A 16484-nucleotide genomic window follows, 5' to 3' on the forward strand; every position below is an offset into this window, starting at 1 on the left:
AGTTACTTTGAGTAAATGTTTGTTGTTGTACGTTCAATAAATTTTTTCGCCTGATTTGTTTATTGATTGAGGCTGTTGTAAGGAAATAGTTTCCCCAAATTTCACCAAAAATCTCCCAGATTTCACTGATGAGGTGGATTACTGTTCAGTATTGAACTATCACATCCAACGCCTTCAGAATTCAAATAGAATGCATTCTGTGACAGAAATTTTCTAGGCGGACCTAAATTCTATATGTATGTATGTAATCCATCATAAATCTTAAAAACAATTGTTGACATTAAATATTTGTTCATTTTCAAATAGCCCAGATTATCCCGAAAAAGAGAATGTGCATTACATCCATATTTAAAGCTAATAAGAGACTTTGGGATTCAGAAATATGCAAGTGGCATGGGATGGCAAGGGTTAAAGTCTAAAAATACAAGGAGTGTGACATATCAGTACAAAATTTCTCAGAGTTTTTCTGACATCATTGTTAAAATTCCCTCTGCCATCTCTGATAAGTCAGTGAAGCCAGACATTTAATCAACATAAGATTTTAAAAATAGACATGGTGGCCAATTCAGGGTCTGGTACCAGGATAACCAATTCCAGGTTTCATATATTCATTTTGAGCTTATTTCCATTTTCATTTTACTTGAATCCATTTCCATTTCCTTTCTTTTTTCTTGAAACATTGACATTGGTTGGGGATTAAGGCCAGATAACATGTTTTCTGTTGCTGACTACTTTAGGAGACATTGTGATCAGACTCTAAATTTGATAACTTTTACATGTTCTTTGTCAGGATCTATAAATAGTCTCAGAGCTACTGTAGTCTGTTGAGTAAAAATCTCACAATGCAGATGGAAGAAAAGGTTATATTTAGAAAGGAGGGGAGGAAGAGCAGCAGCTGTGATGTAAGATATCTGAAAATGGAAAGTGCTCCCAGGGGTGACAGCGCTTATTCTCTCCACTTTAATTATTTATTATCCCTTTAATATACCGCCGACGACAGCATCGTTGGGGCAAAGATCACGCTGTATGAGGATTGCTGACGTTCCTGTGGCTCCCCGTGCTAATGAATGTGTCTAAACCAGTGAGCTTTGGCCTTGTTCTGGTCGTTAGTCCATGCAGGAGAGCAGGTCTGTTCATGATCATTTTCAATCAAGTGCATAAAAATTCAAATTCTACGTTATGCACCATTTAAATAACAGTTGCACTTTAAGTTTTCTATGCTCAAAGGCATTGAGACAACCAGTTCTTAGCATAAAAATTATTCATTTGGGGACAGGTTCCTTCTGGTTGTTTGATACTTACAATAAGATCTGCACTCTTCAAGATATAACACAAGTCTTTATTAATTTAACTTGACCAAATAAAGATATTTGACCAGATCTTTGCACAGACATTTCTACTACAATGTCTCTTGAATGGGTGGGACACATTCTTTTGACTTGGTGAATACAGTATGTGCTGTTTTATAAAGCCTAGTAAACAACACGTCTCCAGGGGCTGAGAAGGCAATCACAGGTGAGAAATCACTGCCAGCATTGACGACTGAAGACCTGAGACATCAAGTCGGATGGGACATAAAGTGATTAATCCCAATCTCAGAGGAAAAGAGCAGGGGTCATAGGAATAATGATTGAACGTGGTGGTGGTGGTGGCTTACTTGTGCAAGTGAAAAAAAAAACCCCACCACCATCAAAAAAGTTTTTGAGTAAATGCCATCAAAGCCTTGCCATCCTTGGTGGAATGTTATGTGTCTGATTTACCTGTTCCTCACAGGGCTGAGAACATCACTGTTCTCATTAGAAACTGCTTCTGTGCTGTCTCATAGCAACCTAAAAATAGAAATGTCCCTATTAGGCTGTATAGCTGTGATGGCTGCTACAAGTTTCGGCCTCTTTAATTGTGCTGTAAATATATATATATATATATATATATATATATATATGCGTGAATTTTGCTCTATATCTGCATTTATTGAGCAGTGAAACAAGCCAATCAGAGACACAACTGGTTGGAGATTTGCATAAATAGGCTCACATTATTAATTGCTGTTATGCTGTGGGGGGAAAAAAATCACTGCTTTTAAAATATGATTTCTGAATTTAATGTGAAAAGAAGACAATGAATTGTGTGATGGTGCCCCAAACAGATTCCTTTGTCATGTTTTACAGCTGAATGGTCTTTGCTGTGCCCTTTATTACATGGCAGATAGGAAGACTCTCTTTATTCTAACAACTGGCACTGATGTTTCACACTGCAGAAAGATTAAATCTTATTTATAACAAGGACTTACTATCTCAGGCATGGATTCACAAATGTTGGGGGAAAAGCAGCATAACCAGCAAACATTTTATTCCCTCATTTCCATCATGTGTAGGCCCAACAGTGTCCCTTGCTTTCATTTACAAATTGTCCTTTTGAAATAATTAAAATAAAATACACACACGCAGAGCATTTTTGTCTTTGGGAGGAAATACTCGTTTTGTTTGTGCCCTGCAGCTATGAAGATCAGGACAGAGGTTTTCATCAGACGCAATTTATTTTTGGTCAACTCTGACGTCAAGAGAATACACGTTTCATTCAACAAGCAATAAAGTAAGTTATTTATAACACGCAGCATCTCCAAGTTGTGACCCTTGAGTGCGCATTGAAATGAATACTCCCCATTAGACTGATGTAGTGTGCCTCCATAACAAAAGCCACGCAGCTCATGTGCTATGGTGCCAGAGAGGTACTGCACTCTGTAACCTAAACTAGGACGCATCGATGGGAATAGTCACGGCTGAAAAATAGAGATATAGCGCAGAACTGCAACAAACTTTCTCTTTTGAATCATTCAATTCCCTCGATTTCTTCCCCTCTTACATGACAAAGCACCGGGTACTTTGAGCATGCAAAACCTCTCCTCTGAACAGGTAAGAGAATTGGCAGACACAAAGTTGAAACTACAAAATGATTGAAAACGAAGGTTAATTAATTCAACATACTGTCTTTATCTTGCATCGCTGTTTTCTTCATCACAGAGAAGGCTGGTAAAAATAGATTAACTTATTTCATTGTACATAACATCAGATGTATGGGTAATGTTATATATAATGTAAATTAATGTTTACATTACAAATACAATTTCAAATGCAGGATTTAACGGAGAATTAGACGACCAACACAATAATCTGTAATGGAGCGCGTCTCTGTCGCCAAGTTATCCAAAATGAGAACCATGGACAGCGACTCTTACACCTCACAGTGTGCCGTTATTTAATGTCGTCTGTCTAAACAGATGTCTGTATTGTCGCTTTTAATTTCCGATATCAATACAATAACGTTAATAACTTACAGTCTCTTGGACATATTTTTGTTCTAGTAGAAAATGATGAAGAAGGCTGGTGTTTTTGCGCACTTATTGGTTGGTGGCTGCTTTTGTTCGACGTTCTTCGTCACCTCCATAAATATGACGGAACAAGACACAAGCAAGCTGCTGTCTTGACAGAGATAACGAGATAAACTTTGATTTTGATATGCAAATATCACCGCCTGATCATCTATCAGTATTTGTTTGTGAATTTAACAGGTGCTGTTACCATGCTGTCTACTGCGTGGACATGATTATTGGTCATGATCAATTTCCCGAAACTACATTTTTTACACCTTACCTTCATCTGAATTATTATATAAAGAATATATTTCTTGTGTCAGAAATCTGTAATAGTAAGTTATATTTATAACCTTCAAGTTGTACCAGACTGCCACCTGCTGGTGGTGACGATTTAGCAAAACCTTAGAAGAACAAACAATGGGTCTTAAATTATAAAGACTTTGCAATTTAAGCTGAACTACTTCAATGATTTGTTCAAAGGGCTGTGAGCTGTAAGTGCAACACTGAGAAGATCTGTGATTGGCTGCGAGATGGCAGATATACTGGAGCTGCGGACAGATGGAAACTCACTCCTGAAGGCGGTGTGGCTCAGACGCTTGAGACTCACCAGGCTCCTGTTGGAAGGAGGTGCATATATCAACGAGAGCAATGAACGTGGAGAGACACCCCTCATGGTGGCCTGCATGTCCACACACACTGACCAGCAGAGTGTCAGCAAGTCGAAGCTGGTGAAATATTTGCTGGACAACCAGGCAGACCCCAACATACAGGACAAAGCAGGTAGGACGGCTTTAATGCACGCCTGCATCCACAAGGCTGGACACGAGGTAGTGGATCACCTGCTGAGTAATGGAGCTGATCCCAGCCTGGAGGACAGGAGCGGTGCCTCAGCCCTGGTCTACGCCATCAATGCAGACGATAAGGAGACACTAAAACTTCTCCTGGATGCATGCAAAGCTAAAGGCAAGGAGGTCATCATAATCACCACAGACAAGTCACCGTCGGGCACTAAAACTACTAAACAGTACCTAAATGTCCCCCCATCACCAGAGCTAGATGAGAGGTCCTCCCCATCATACTGCACCTCTCCATCTGATATTGATGTTACTGCATCTCCCACACCTGAGCAAGAGCAACAAAACACAGTCTTCAGTTTCCAGACGAAGCTGAAAACCTCCAGTTCAGCTTCGAAGCTCGCCAACGGGCCCACGTCTCCAACACGCCGGCCTGCAAACCCCAAACGTGCACGTCTGCCTCAACTGAAGAGGCTGCAATCAGAGCCTTGGGGGCTGATTGCTCCATCAGTCCTGGCTGCAGCCGCCGGCCATGAGGAGAGTAAGAAAGCCAGCTCTGATGAGGATGTTGTTGCAGGGGTAAACGGACTCTCCCTGAGTAAGAGGTCAGCTTTATCTCGACAGAACAGTGTGGATGGGAAGGACGGCTTATTCCCACTGGTGGGTGAACAACCCTGCAAAATGACAACCTCACTATCAGTTCCTCCGACATCCAAAGCGTCATATGAGAGATCTCTTGGCCAGCACCAGCCGCTGGCACGGCGCAGTACTGTGCCCACAGAGCAGGAGAGCAGCAGCAGTTGCAGCAGTGGACTCATCAGTCTGAGAGACACAATGCATAGGAGACGTCTGGGGAACGATCACTATGACTCAGACTCACAGCTCTATTCAGATTCTGCCATGTTAAACTCTCCTAAGGTCCCAGTGGAGCGAAGGAAACTAAACACTTCTCCACTAGCAATGCTAACCAGCTCCAGAGAATCTCTAGACAGCAATGCCAGCCCATCTTCTCCCAGCACAGCACGCAGGCAAGCACCTGGCTTACTGGAGAGGAGAGGCTCGGGCACGCTGCTGCTGGACCACATCTCCCACACCAGGCCCGGCCACCTGCCCCCTCTCAACGTCAACCCGAACCCTCCCATTCCTGATATCGGGGCTAGTAGCAAGCCCTCCTCACCTCTGGCCACATGTATTAGATCTATAGCTCCAGTAGCACCAAACACACCAAAGAGAGGTGGCCTCAAGTCCAAGAAGAAACTTGTAAGAAGGCACTCTATGCAAGTGGAGCAGATGAAACAGCTTTCTGATTTTGAGGAGCTGGCTCATTAGTTAGTGATGGTGTTTATGCAGCACATATTGTGGGAGAACCATAAATTGTCAGGAAATACATCCATAGGTTCAGCTGTGTAGACTCTAGATGACTCTAGATGTAGAATAAAGTAGAATTTATCAAATGTATCATTGAAACTGAGCAATATAGATAGATTTCTTCCCTTCCTTCCCTACCTTAAGGATTATTATCTTTTCTTCACAACATCTGCTGTATATGTATTACAGTTTTGAATGTAATTGCCAAGACATGGTACTATTCCTCTGAACTAGCTCTTTTACATGATAATGTAATGTGTAGGGTACATACAGGGTCCATTTGTAGCCAGCAGACCACTGGGTGCACTTTGTGCATATGTAATTAGCACCATTAATGGGCTTTCTTTGGAAAAGAAAAATGTGATGCACTTGTCTGAGATGTAGCTTTGAGTAAGATGAAATTTGACTGTTTGTAGCAAATTTGTACAAAGTGCCTTCAAGATAAAGAAACCTAAAAAAAAAAAAATGTAACCAAAATGTGTTTTATTTCAATATTGTTGGACTCAGAATACACATGATATGAATGAATGAAAAATATGCCTTAAGAAACAGGTAAAACGATGGGCTACGTATAACAGCACTTTATTGCCCAGGAGGAAAAAACTGTTATTGCTATTGACAGCATTAACAAAAACTTTCAAAGCACATGTAATTCTTATGTGATGAATTCAAGTAACATTGAATGACATTCGAGCCCTTAGTCAACACAGACACAGGTGAAACTTATCAATTAAAATGTCATTTCACGCTAATGGCAATCAAAAACTAAAGATCATACAGCTTCCATGTAACTTACCTGTGAAGCACTGCTTCTGTTTAAGAAAACACATAACTTAATCCATAGTATTTTTGCAAATAGTTTGTTGTATATTCTGAATTAATGTCTATCACTTGTGAATTTCTTGTGTTTTCTGTTTGTTTACTCATTTGTCACATTAAGTAGGAGCTCAGCTGATAGTTGCCGCACAGATGCTCATTAGAAAGAGCACCAGTCCTTCCTCAGGCCACCTGGCAGTCCATTGGTACTGTGATGATGATGACGATCATCATCAATGTCACTGTGATTATGTCAGACCAACCACAGAGGCACTCAGGTCCCACAGCTTCCTGGCAGCCTCATCATCTTGACCCTGAGGGGCCGCTGTTTTAGGGGCGCAGTCGCTGTAATCAGTGCAGAAGTGAGTGTTAAACACGTGACTTGATCCGTTATCATTATCATTCCGGATACAATAATGAATAAGGATGGCAGTCACAGGGTAACTAACAATACAGTAATTCTGCAATATTTTGTCCAAGATAATGACGGTAATTCAGATGATTCTGTGATATGCAACATTTGAAACATTTTCCTGTGTATTAGGAGGAAAACATACCACTGCCAGCAAAGTAATTTTCCCACAAAACAGGCATCAATCAATATTTTGTATTTATTCACTCCGTTATGAAGAACTCTCAATTTGTAAGATTTACAGACAGCAGAGATTAAAATGTGCGTGTAAAAAACGTGCAGAGTTTGAGCCTTTTTTTAAATTTAGGCAGAGCAAGATGAATACATGTGCCAACACTCAAACAGTCATTCACTAGCAGAACAGTTCAGAGTTCAGATAATGTCTAGTGATTACCAGCCGGGCAAAGCAGACCACTGCCCAGCGATCCCCATTGGCCCCAACAGCCCCGGGTTCACTGTGTGGCCATTAGTTTGTGGTAATTTGATTGGATGTGAATATGGGAATATGCACTACTAAAGCATAATAGCCACTGACTTGATAAGGGCCTTTAGTTGAGTCCTGTTTTATTACCTGATCTTGATGCCATGTCTTGAAAAGGATCCCTGTGCCAAAATCTAGTTGTTTAATATTAACAACATTAATATCAAATGACAGTGCTGTATGTATAATGTGAAAGGCGTCGCTTGTAGTTACAAACCCACAGGTAGTTATAATCCAACTGTGCAGTCCCTTTTAGCTCTATGGAGCCTCTAAATCTATTTTAAATGATTGTTTTTGGTTTTCTGGCCTGCAGCCTCGCTCTCATCAACTTAGTTTCCACCTGCAGCAGCTGATTTCAGCAAAAAAGCTCTGATAAACACACTGTACGCTACCTGCCTAGCACCAAACAGCAGACAGACAAAGTTAGTGACTAGCTGGTGAACATAGTGGAGCATTTAGCTGCTAAAAAGCCAGACATTTTCCTCAGGAATCAGAGTGAGAGTCAGAGCCATCAGGTGAAAATGCTGAAAATGTCTGGCCCATCTACATTTCCTGGTTTTAAAATCTGGCCCAATTGAATTTGTAATTGAATAGCCCTGCTGTACACAGTGCACCGAGAGGGGGAGCAATGGAGGTTGAGGAAATTTTAACTCCAGGGCTCCCCATCAGGTTAAACCAGCCATGATTGTAACAGAACATATAGCGATATTGGTGCCAGTGTCATCACCGCATCACAATATATTGAAACATTTTGTACTGATTGTGGCTGTCTCACCTCTAATAGTGAAGTGACTTTCTACTGATTTACAATGACTGACCTGTAGTAGAGTCCACTTTCATTCTGCAGGCTTTCCTCCACAGCGCAGTAGATGGTGGTCTGAGCCCCTTCTGTTGGAGACTTGATGAGGAACATGAGAGGTGTATATACAACTCTCTTCCACAGGGGCATCGTGGGCCATAAGTGTCGTCCGAGCTCAGTCCGGATTATCCCAGGGTGGAGGCTGTATGTTGTTACTCCGGTACCTGCAAAATGACAAGACATAAGACATAAAGTATTCACTTTATTTACAAGAGCACACAATCTAAGTGGTTATCTGAAAACAAACATATAGTAGACACAGTTTTAAATACTGCATAATGTCTGGTGTGAGATATAAAAAGTTTCCATACCTTGTAGCCTGTTAGCCAGCTCCCTCGTAAAGAGGACATTAGCTAGTTTACTTTGCGCATAGCTTTTCCAAGGGCGGTAATCTTTCTCCTGGTGTATGTCATCAAAATAGATCTGACCTGTTGAGTGAGAGCAGTACATTCTTATTCACAGACATGGTATTTCATATTAAATGAAAACTAAAAGGACGACATTCCTGAGAGAGAGAGAATAAAACCTCTTGAAGTGAAAGAGAAAAACTCCACCTCTTTCATGAGCTAAACTGGAGACGTTGACGATGCGGCTCGGAGCCGACTTCTTCAGGAGATCCAGCAGGCAGTTTGTTAAAAGGAAGTGGCCCAGGTGATTCACGCCAAACTGCATTTCAAAGCCATCTTCAGTCTGCCATTTTGGACAGCTCATAACACCTGAAAGTAAGAATATTAGTGGACGTTTGTTTAACACCTCCCACCTGTTAATGTAACCACCCTGCACTGTCTGTGATTTATACATCTACCCGCATTATTGATGAGAACATCCAGCCTCTCTTCACTTGCTAGGACGTCTTTGGCTAGTTGTCGTACTGACTGTAGAGAAGCCAAGTCCAACTTTTTGACAATAACATTGTCATTTCCACTCCTCTTCCTCACATCCTCTGCAGCATCATTGGCTCTGTCCATGTCTCTACAGGCCAGAATGACCCTTGCGCCTGTAAGACAGCAGCAAGTCTTGTACATTTCAAATGAAATTAGATCATTAAAGGCTAGAATATAAACCCCAGATAAGTCACTAACCCCTTCTAGCCAGGTCAACAGCGGTTTCTTTGCCAATCCCAGTGTTGCCTCCAGTGATCAAGACGGTCTTCCCATCCAAGGGGGCTTTGCTGAGACACACTCCACCTGCCATCCATTTCTTCACACCAAAAAGTCCCACTCCTGTAAGAAAGTCCACACAGTTACAGTTAATTGATCTCTTCTAACCATAATACCTCTCCACTGTTCGTCCTCGCCGAACTGCTGCAGGTCTACAATACAATGAAAGCCCTGTCAACAAATGAAGGGTTTCTGTCCACGGAAACGTTAGAGGACTTTTAATCTGAAACGGATGCAGGAGGTGTTGAGTTAAAAACTTTATAAAATATTTTTTCATGTCATGCGACATATTCTACAGACACAGACATCGAAACTGTAGCGACAGTTGCGTGTTTTGCTGGTATGATGTCGATATGACTATGAACAGATGTATTTTGCTGAGAACCGCGTGCGTGTCGCTGGTTGTTTCCTCCGTTTAACACAACATCCAATCTTTCAAAGAGAAATTGAGTCTGAGCGTCCCGTCAGTGCATAAATTACCTGTTATTGTGACCACAGCAATAGTTTTAGGATACTGGAAAACAAACGACCTTATCGCTGTGAAGCTCTGCATTGTCCTACCAATCCAAAAATACTGTTTATAGATCTTCTACTGAATTAAACCTTTCCCGGTTTAAAGTCCGACTACAGCGTCCTCACTGTATTTGCGTTTAAACACGGTCTCTTTGGCATGAGCTACAAAATTACTGCAAACTAATAAGAAGATATGCCCTCAATAACAACTCACATTTCGGTACAGCTACATAACACACAGTCTTCCACCAGGAAGTACCGCCTACCGTCATCCTATGGAAGAATCCTATTGGTTCTTCTTATTAAAACTTTTGCAAATGATATTTTCAAGCAAGTTATAAAATTTGTGAAGCTATATTCAATAGTCTGCTTGCTATGTCCCTCAGAAAGCACGGCGCACTTTTATATTTAAAAAAGTAATAATAATAATTATAATAAACTGTTAATTATAAACTGTAGGCTATCTATATAGAACCTTTGATACACGAAATACAGCTTTAAATGTGCTTTACAAAACAAATTGACAAAGTTATTACATTTAAAGAACAGTTAAAACATTTAAATATATTTAATAAATAATAATAAACAATTACAAAATAAAAGAAGAAATTAAAATGAAACACAATAAAATGAAATGAAAATATAACAGTAACAGCAGTTATCATCACCATATAGCCTATCATAGTTATCTTAATAATTATAATTATTCTAGGATTGAGCAGAAGTGAACATAATCTAAAAATGGAAGCTCTAAGTGAAAGCAAGGTTAATAAGGTGAGTTTTAACATCTTAAAAGCATCAATTGATGTTTATAAACAAGTACAAGAATCTTAAAATTTCTCCTAAAACTTACTGGAAGCTAGTGATGGTGATGATGTTTTATGATGATGGATGATCTCCAGGTTTCATGTTATTCTGTCACAATACACACATTGTATTGTACATTGTCATCTTGTGTTTGGGTTAAAGTATATGTTTTGCATATCTATATCATATGTTTTATGTATTTTAAGATGTTTTATGTAAATTATGTTCAAGTCTGTTTCTTCTGTCTTTCCCCCTGTTTCAAGACAAATTTCCCTCTGGTGACAATAAAATCCAAAGTGAAGTTGCAGTTGAGATCCTTTTGCTATAAAATGTTATTGGTAGATGAACAAATCCATACTCTGAAATCCAATTCCTACAAATCCTCCGGCAGAGATCACTGTAGGCTCACCAACACAGTCTCAGTGCCTTCTAAAGGAATCCAGTAGATGGAGCACATATCACATCATATTAGGCCCCAGACTGTGTTTTATTTTTTTTACATCCACAGTTACCAATCAAGTCTAAGAACACAGGGAAAATACTATATTCAGCATCAAATTATATCTTAAACTCCTACGAGCAAATTAAGATGTGTCTCAGCTGTTGTACGAGCACACAAAAGAAGAAACCCAACACCAAGATGACAGTAATAATAGCATTACACCCTCAGATCTAAATTAAAGCCTGATCAGAGCTGCAGCTAAGCAACTGACTCTTGAAATAAAACATGTAGTTCCTTTGCTTATTGATGAGAGTAAAGTTTTAATGTGTCAGGTCAATAAGTCATCCCCTTTCTTGTAATGGAGCCTAACATTACGAGTCTGGACAAGGACTAAATATAGAGCTTTGACCTTGTGGGTTACAAGGTGACATCTGAGAGTGACTGTTAACACAGAGGAGAACTGCTGAGTGTCTGTGAGGGTGGGCAGCATGCAGTTCAAGTTCAGCGCTGTAGAAAGTTAGAAGATTATCTAACTGCCATTGTCCCTGTCTCACCACAATAACCACATTCTACATTACAGTCTCTCATTACATACTTACATAAAGAGTTTCCCCTCAGGGATGAATAAAGTATTTCTGATTCTGATTGCATGTGCAGGACAAAACTGTGCATTTCAGGGACAAAAAAACAGCTGACCTTTCACTGTTCTTCTCTATAATGTTCTAAACACAAGTTGAGGAATGTTATTTTTCATACAGCTCAAGACATTGTATGTTTATAGATCACTGCATTTTATTATTAGGCATTTGCATATCTGACCTTTGTCAGTGCAGGGCCCCCTATTCTCAGTACTTCGGAGGTGACCTGGCTGTCTCTTTTGCTGGCTCACCCCCAAGCCCGTCATGTGACTGCTCTGCACACTTCCCAATCTCTCTCCCAGTATGGTAACCTTCCCCCTGCTAAAATTAGAGAGCCCTCTGCTGAGACATTTTGGAATGTGACTATCCTGTACCCGTCCTGCAGATGATATGGGATCTCAACAAATTTCTGTCCATTTTGGACAAACCCTGTGAGGTAGCTTTTTTTTTTTTTTTCAAAAACATATTGCTCCCTTCTCAGTTTCTGGTCTGAATGGACTGTATATTTGTGGATCTTCTTCTGCATAGTAGCACACATAAATTGTGTTTCTATACTAAATCTATAAATGTTTCCATAAAAGTCAAATAAACAATACACATGTATCTTTGCACACTGCACCTCTGTCTGAACTATTTACTGGATTTTTAATAAGGTCAACAGCAAGTACTGCATATATCCATGTCTGCAAGTTCTATATATTTGTTATCCACAAGTGCAAATGTAATATATTTGATCAGTTTAATAGTGATTTTTTTTTACATGTTTTTGCACCCCAATAAACCTGCTGTACATACAATGTACATTCATTCTGTAGACCTGCTATATTGAGATTGTGCACATTTTTCACATGGTCTTAGTCTTACATGTTGCTTCCAAACACATAAATGTGTCATTATAATAACTGTTATTATTCATACCATTGACCTTGAGTGGAGGAGTGGATCTATGGAGGAGGCACAAAGAGTCAAGTACACAATGTACATATTGTTGGCAATCTAAATTGATTTCAACTTTTTTTTAAAAAAGAATTATAATATTCCTGCAAACACACAATTGAGTGCAACAGACATTCAGCAAGACACAACTTTTTAAGGGGCTTTTTAGGGTGCAGTTTTTAAGTGGCACTTCACAGATTTTACACATCAAGTTCAGGGAGTACCACTCAGTCTGTGAAAACAGTTCAACAATGTCACCTGTGGCTCTGGAGACTTTCCAAAGTCTGAAAAAAACAAGAGTTGAGTTGGAAATGTGTGATACAGTGTTTTGAGGGGCTTGATCCATACCTGAGAATAAAAGTCAGGATATTTTTTTTCCATCTGTCTCTTGTGAGTCCTGCAACTTTATGGAAGTGGGATACTAAATCACTGGAGTGCCCCTTTAAGGTATTTATTGCACACCTACAGTTTTTGTGAAGAACTGTAAAAGTGTCTTCAAACGTACTGAGAGAATCAATGTGTCAAATTTCGACGTGCGTGGGAGTATTGGGCTTGTGAGGGAAGAAATCAAGAACCTCATTACATTTGCTGTACAGTAGTGATGGCAGACAGTGACCTTCGCTTGGGATCATCTTGACATGAGAAGCTCAGAATTGCTCTGGATGCGTTATTTTTTCCCCCACCAGTTTTGCGTCAAGTCAAACTGAACCGAATCACTCCCTGAAACGATCCGTTCATTTCTCATTCAGTTCAGTTGAGCTCTCAGTCAGTTGTGAGCAAACGTGCAGGGATAGTAGTAGTCATTCATTTTGTGGGTGTGTTCAAGACAGCAAATACACAGCTGATTCAGGTTGTTAACTGCAATAATTCATTAACATTGGTCTTGGACTGCAATCCAGATAACATTATCTAGATTGATATTATATGCATAGGCTAACATTTAACATTACTGCACTCACCACGCAGACACACACACACACATAAGGTTACTGTTTTGGAAAAACAGGATTTATAGAATTAGATTTTTTTAATCTATTACCTTCAGTGTTTGTTGATAGAGTTTATGGAGTGGTTGCATTGTTGTGTTGCTTGCCAGAGACCAAGTTGTGACACAATATGAGAGATGGGATAGTATCATAGAGTTCATAAACAAAATTGCCGCATCTGTACTCATTAGATTATGAATGCATTTAAAATGAGCTAGGTTACGTTTGACAATCCCTGAAGTGTTTTAAAATCTCACCACCTGTTTAAAATGCTGGTGAAACCTGCAATATGATAAAACGGGTGGCTGAGCCTGAGACTGTCTCAGATCCTTTTACTGCACGGGAACAGTGCGTGTTCACTGATTCACTGACGGTACACAGTGAACGTGAGCCCTGAGTGATAGACAGTCGCTGAGTCGCTTAAGCCCGCCCTCTCCCTCTCACTCCCCCTCATGCCTTGAAGTCTCGAAGTAGGAAGAAGTACCAAATATTTTATTTAATAATTAGGTGTCGCGAAAATATACGTGCTATACATAATAGGGTAAGACTTTGTTATAGCAGCTTTCAGTTTGCATCTTTGTATCTTGATTTGTATCTTTATCCAAGTAAATTCTTCTTTCCCCTAGATATTCCCGTTTTGTTATCTTATACAGTTCTCTAACCCTTTGTTTTTCTTGATGACAACACATGGTCCAAGATTGTAATATGTTCATTGAGTAAATCCAATCCAATCACAAAGACTCTGCAAATTAACGAGTTAGCCAATCACAGCACAGTAGGGCAGGACTTGATGCAAAACGGGTGGGAATTTTTTTTTTTTTTTTTTTTTTTACACGTTAACAACACGTTCACAACAAGTTAACAATGAGCAAACAACATATTGTTAAAGTTCCCATGAAATGGCTGGCAGAGTGACGTTTGCTTCCACATATTTATGTGTTTCCTGTGAAAACAGGCAGTTAGGGAGGGACTTCTTGCGGTTATTGATGGGCGCTTACAGTCACGAAAGCTATCTTTCCATCAGAAAACTCTGTAAATGACCATGAAACTGTATTCCCTGTCGGTCTTGGAGGCTGTGTTCAACATGAGAGAGGTCTGGAGCAGCATGAAGAGCATCACTGGCTTCAGACTGACTGGCAGCAGAGGAGTTGAAGGCAGCTTGGACAGGGCCAACGAACTTAATCTGTTCTTTAATAGATTTGATGCACCGGCTCCCCCCCTAACTCAGCTGCTGCCGGCCCTCAAGCTCCTCTGAGTCCTCTGCTCCTCTCTACTCCATCTTCCTGGGAGAGTCCTACTCCCCCCTCAACTGGCTCTCAGGGTAACAGCACTCTTCACACTGATAACTCCCCCCCTCCCCCACCTGTAACCTCTGCTGTGTGCCTGACTACTGACCAGGTGAGAGGACAGCTGATGAAACTCCACTCAAACAAGGCTGCAGGCCCCGATGGAGTTAGCCCCGGGGTGCTAAAAGCCTGTGCCCCCCAGCTATGTGGAGTCCTTCAACATGTCTTCAACCTGAGCCTGTCTTCAAAGGGTCCCTGTTCTGTGGAAGACATCTTGCCTCGTTCCTGTGCCGAAGACGCCGCTTCCCAGTGGTTTCAAGGACTACAGACCGGTGGCACTGACCTCCCACATAATGAAGACCCTGGAGAGACTGGTGCTGGAACAGCTGCGGCCCATGGTCAAACCCCTCCTGGACCCCCTTCAGTTTGCCTACCAGCCCCAGCTCGGAGTTGAGCATGCCATCATCTTCCTGCTGAATTGCATCCACACCCACCTGGACAAGCCGGCAAGCACAGTGAGGATCGTGTTTTTGACTTATCCAGTGCTTTCAACACCATCTGGCCAGCCCTGCTGGGTGAGAAGCTGGTAGCGATGCAGGCGGATGCCCCCATCGTGTCGTGGATTGTTGACTACCTGACTGGCAGACCACAGCACGTGCGCCTGCAGCACTGTGTGTCGGACAGCGTAGTCAGCAACACTGGGGCCCCTCATGGGACTGTCCTCTCTCCCTTCCTCTTCACCATCTACACTGCAGACTTCAGCTACCACACGGAGTCCTGCCACCTTCATAAGTTTTCTGATGACTCTGCTGTGGCGCGATGTATCAGCGGTGGTGATGAGACTGAGTACAGGGCTGTGGTGGGTAATTTTGTCTCATGGTGTGAGCAGAACCATCTGCAGCTCAATGCTACAAAGTCTAAGGAGCTGGTTGTAGACCTGCAAAGGGTCAGGGCACCAGTGACCCCGGTTTCCATCCAGGAGGTCAGTGTGGACATTGTTGAGGATTACAAGTACCTGGGAGTACACATGGACAATAAACTGGACTGGACCAAGAACACTCAAGCTCTTTACAGGAAGGGCCAGAGCCGGCTCTATTTCCAGAGGAGGCTGAGGTCCTTCAACATCTGCCGGACAATGCTGAAGATGTTTTATGAGTCTGTGGTGGCCAGTGGTATCCTGTATGCTGCTGCATGCTGGGGCTGCAGGTTGAGGGTAGCGGACGCTAATAGGCTCAACAAACTGATCCGTAAGGCCAGTAACATCATGGGGGTGGAGCTGGACTCTGGCAGTGGTGTCAAAGTGGAGGATGCTGGCCAAACTACATGCCATCTTGGACAGTGTCTCCCACCCGCTCCATGACGTGCTGGTCAAACAAAGGAGTACCGCCACAGGAAGTAATTCCTGCCTGTGGCCATCAAACTCTTTAACTCCTCCCTGTGTCAGTCTGTATGACCCTAAGTCATTAAACTGGACATTGATCATTACATCTCTGCAATGCTTGACATAATTGTGCAATATACTCTGTTTTCAGTTTAATTTATTCATACTTCTAATTACTGCTGTGCAATATCCTCCTTCTTATTATAATCTTAATAAGCTACACTTAACTTCA

The 16484-nt window shown here is 41.3% G+C and overlaps 2 protein-coding genes across 3 annotated transcripts; one reads left to right on the top strand and one right to left on the bottom strand.

Annotated features, from left to right (window-relative positions):
* The first annotated feature begins 2596 nt into the window (after positions 1 to 2596).
* Positions 2597 to 5932, top strand: ankrd34c (ankyrin repeat domain 34C). The gene is made up of 2 exons (XM_044192101.1): positions 2597 to 2912; positions 3854 to 5932. Exon 2 carries the CDS (start codon positions 3904 to 3906, stop codon positions 5494 to 5496), a length of 1593 nt encoding a protein of 530 aa, XP_044048036.1. The 5' UTR covers positions 2597 to 2912; positions 3854 to 3903; the 3' UTR covers positions 5497 to 5932.
* A 169-nt stretch (positions 5933 to 6101) lies between these two features.
* LOC122874368 (retinol dehydrogenase 13-like) lies at positions 6102 to 10044 on the bottom strand. 2 transcript variants are annotated; one of them, XM_044192103.1, is made up of 7 exons: positions 9991 to 10044; positions 9186 to 9326; positions 8909 to 9100; positions 8658 to 8819; positions 8415 to 8531; positions 8063 to 8267; positions 6102 to 6696 (listed from the first exon to the last, which is right to left on the bottom strand). In XM_044192103.1, the coding sequence occupies exons 2-7, from the start codon at positions 9295 to 9297 to the stop codon at positions 6600 to 6602; spliced, it is 885 nt and encodes a 294-aa protein (XP_044048038.1). In that variant the 5' UTR covers positions 9298 to 9326; positions 9991 to 10044; the 3' UTR covers positions 6102 to 6599. The 2 variants fall into 2 exon arrangements, with proteins under 2 accessions (XP_044048038.1, XP_044048037.1); XM_044192102.1 differs by having other exon boundaries at positions 9744 to 10038.
* Between the last annotated feature and the right edge of the window lie 6440 nt (positions 10045 to 16484).

The sequence above is a fragment of the Siniperca chuatsi genome, linkage group LG4 (assembly GCF_020085105.1).
Source record: "Siniperca chuatsi isolate FFG_IHB_CAS linkage group LG4, ASM2008510v1, whole genome shotgun sequence".
NCBI classification, from domain to species: Eukaryota; Metazoa; Chordata; class Actinopteri; order Centrarchiformes; family Sinipercidae; genus Siniperca; species Siniperca chuatsi.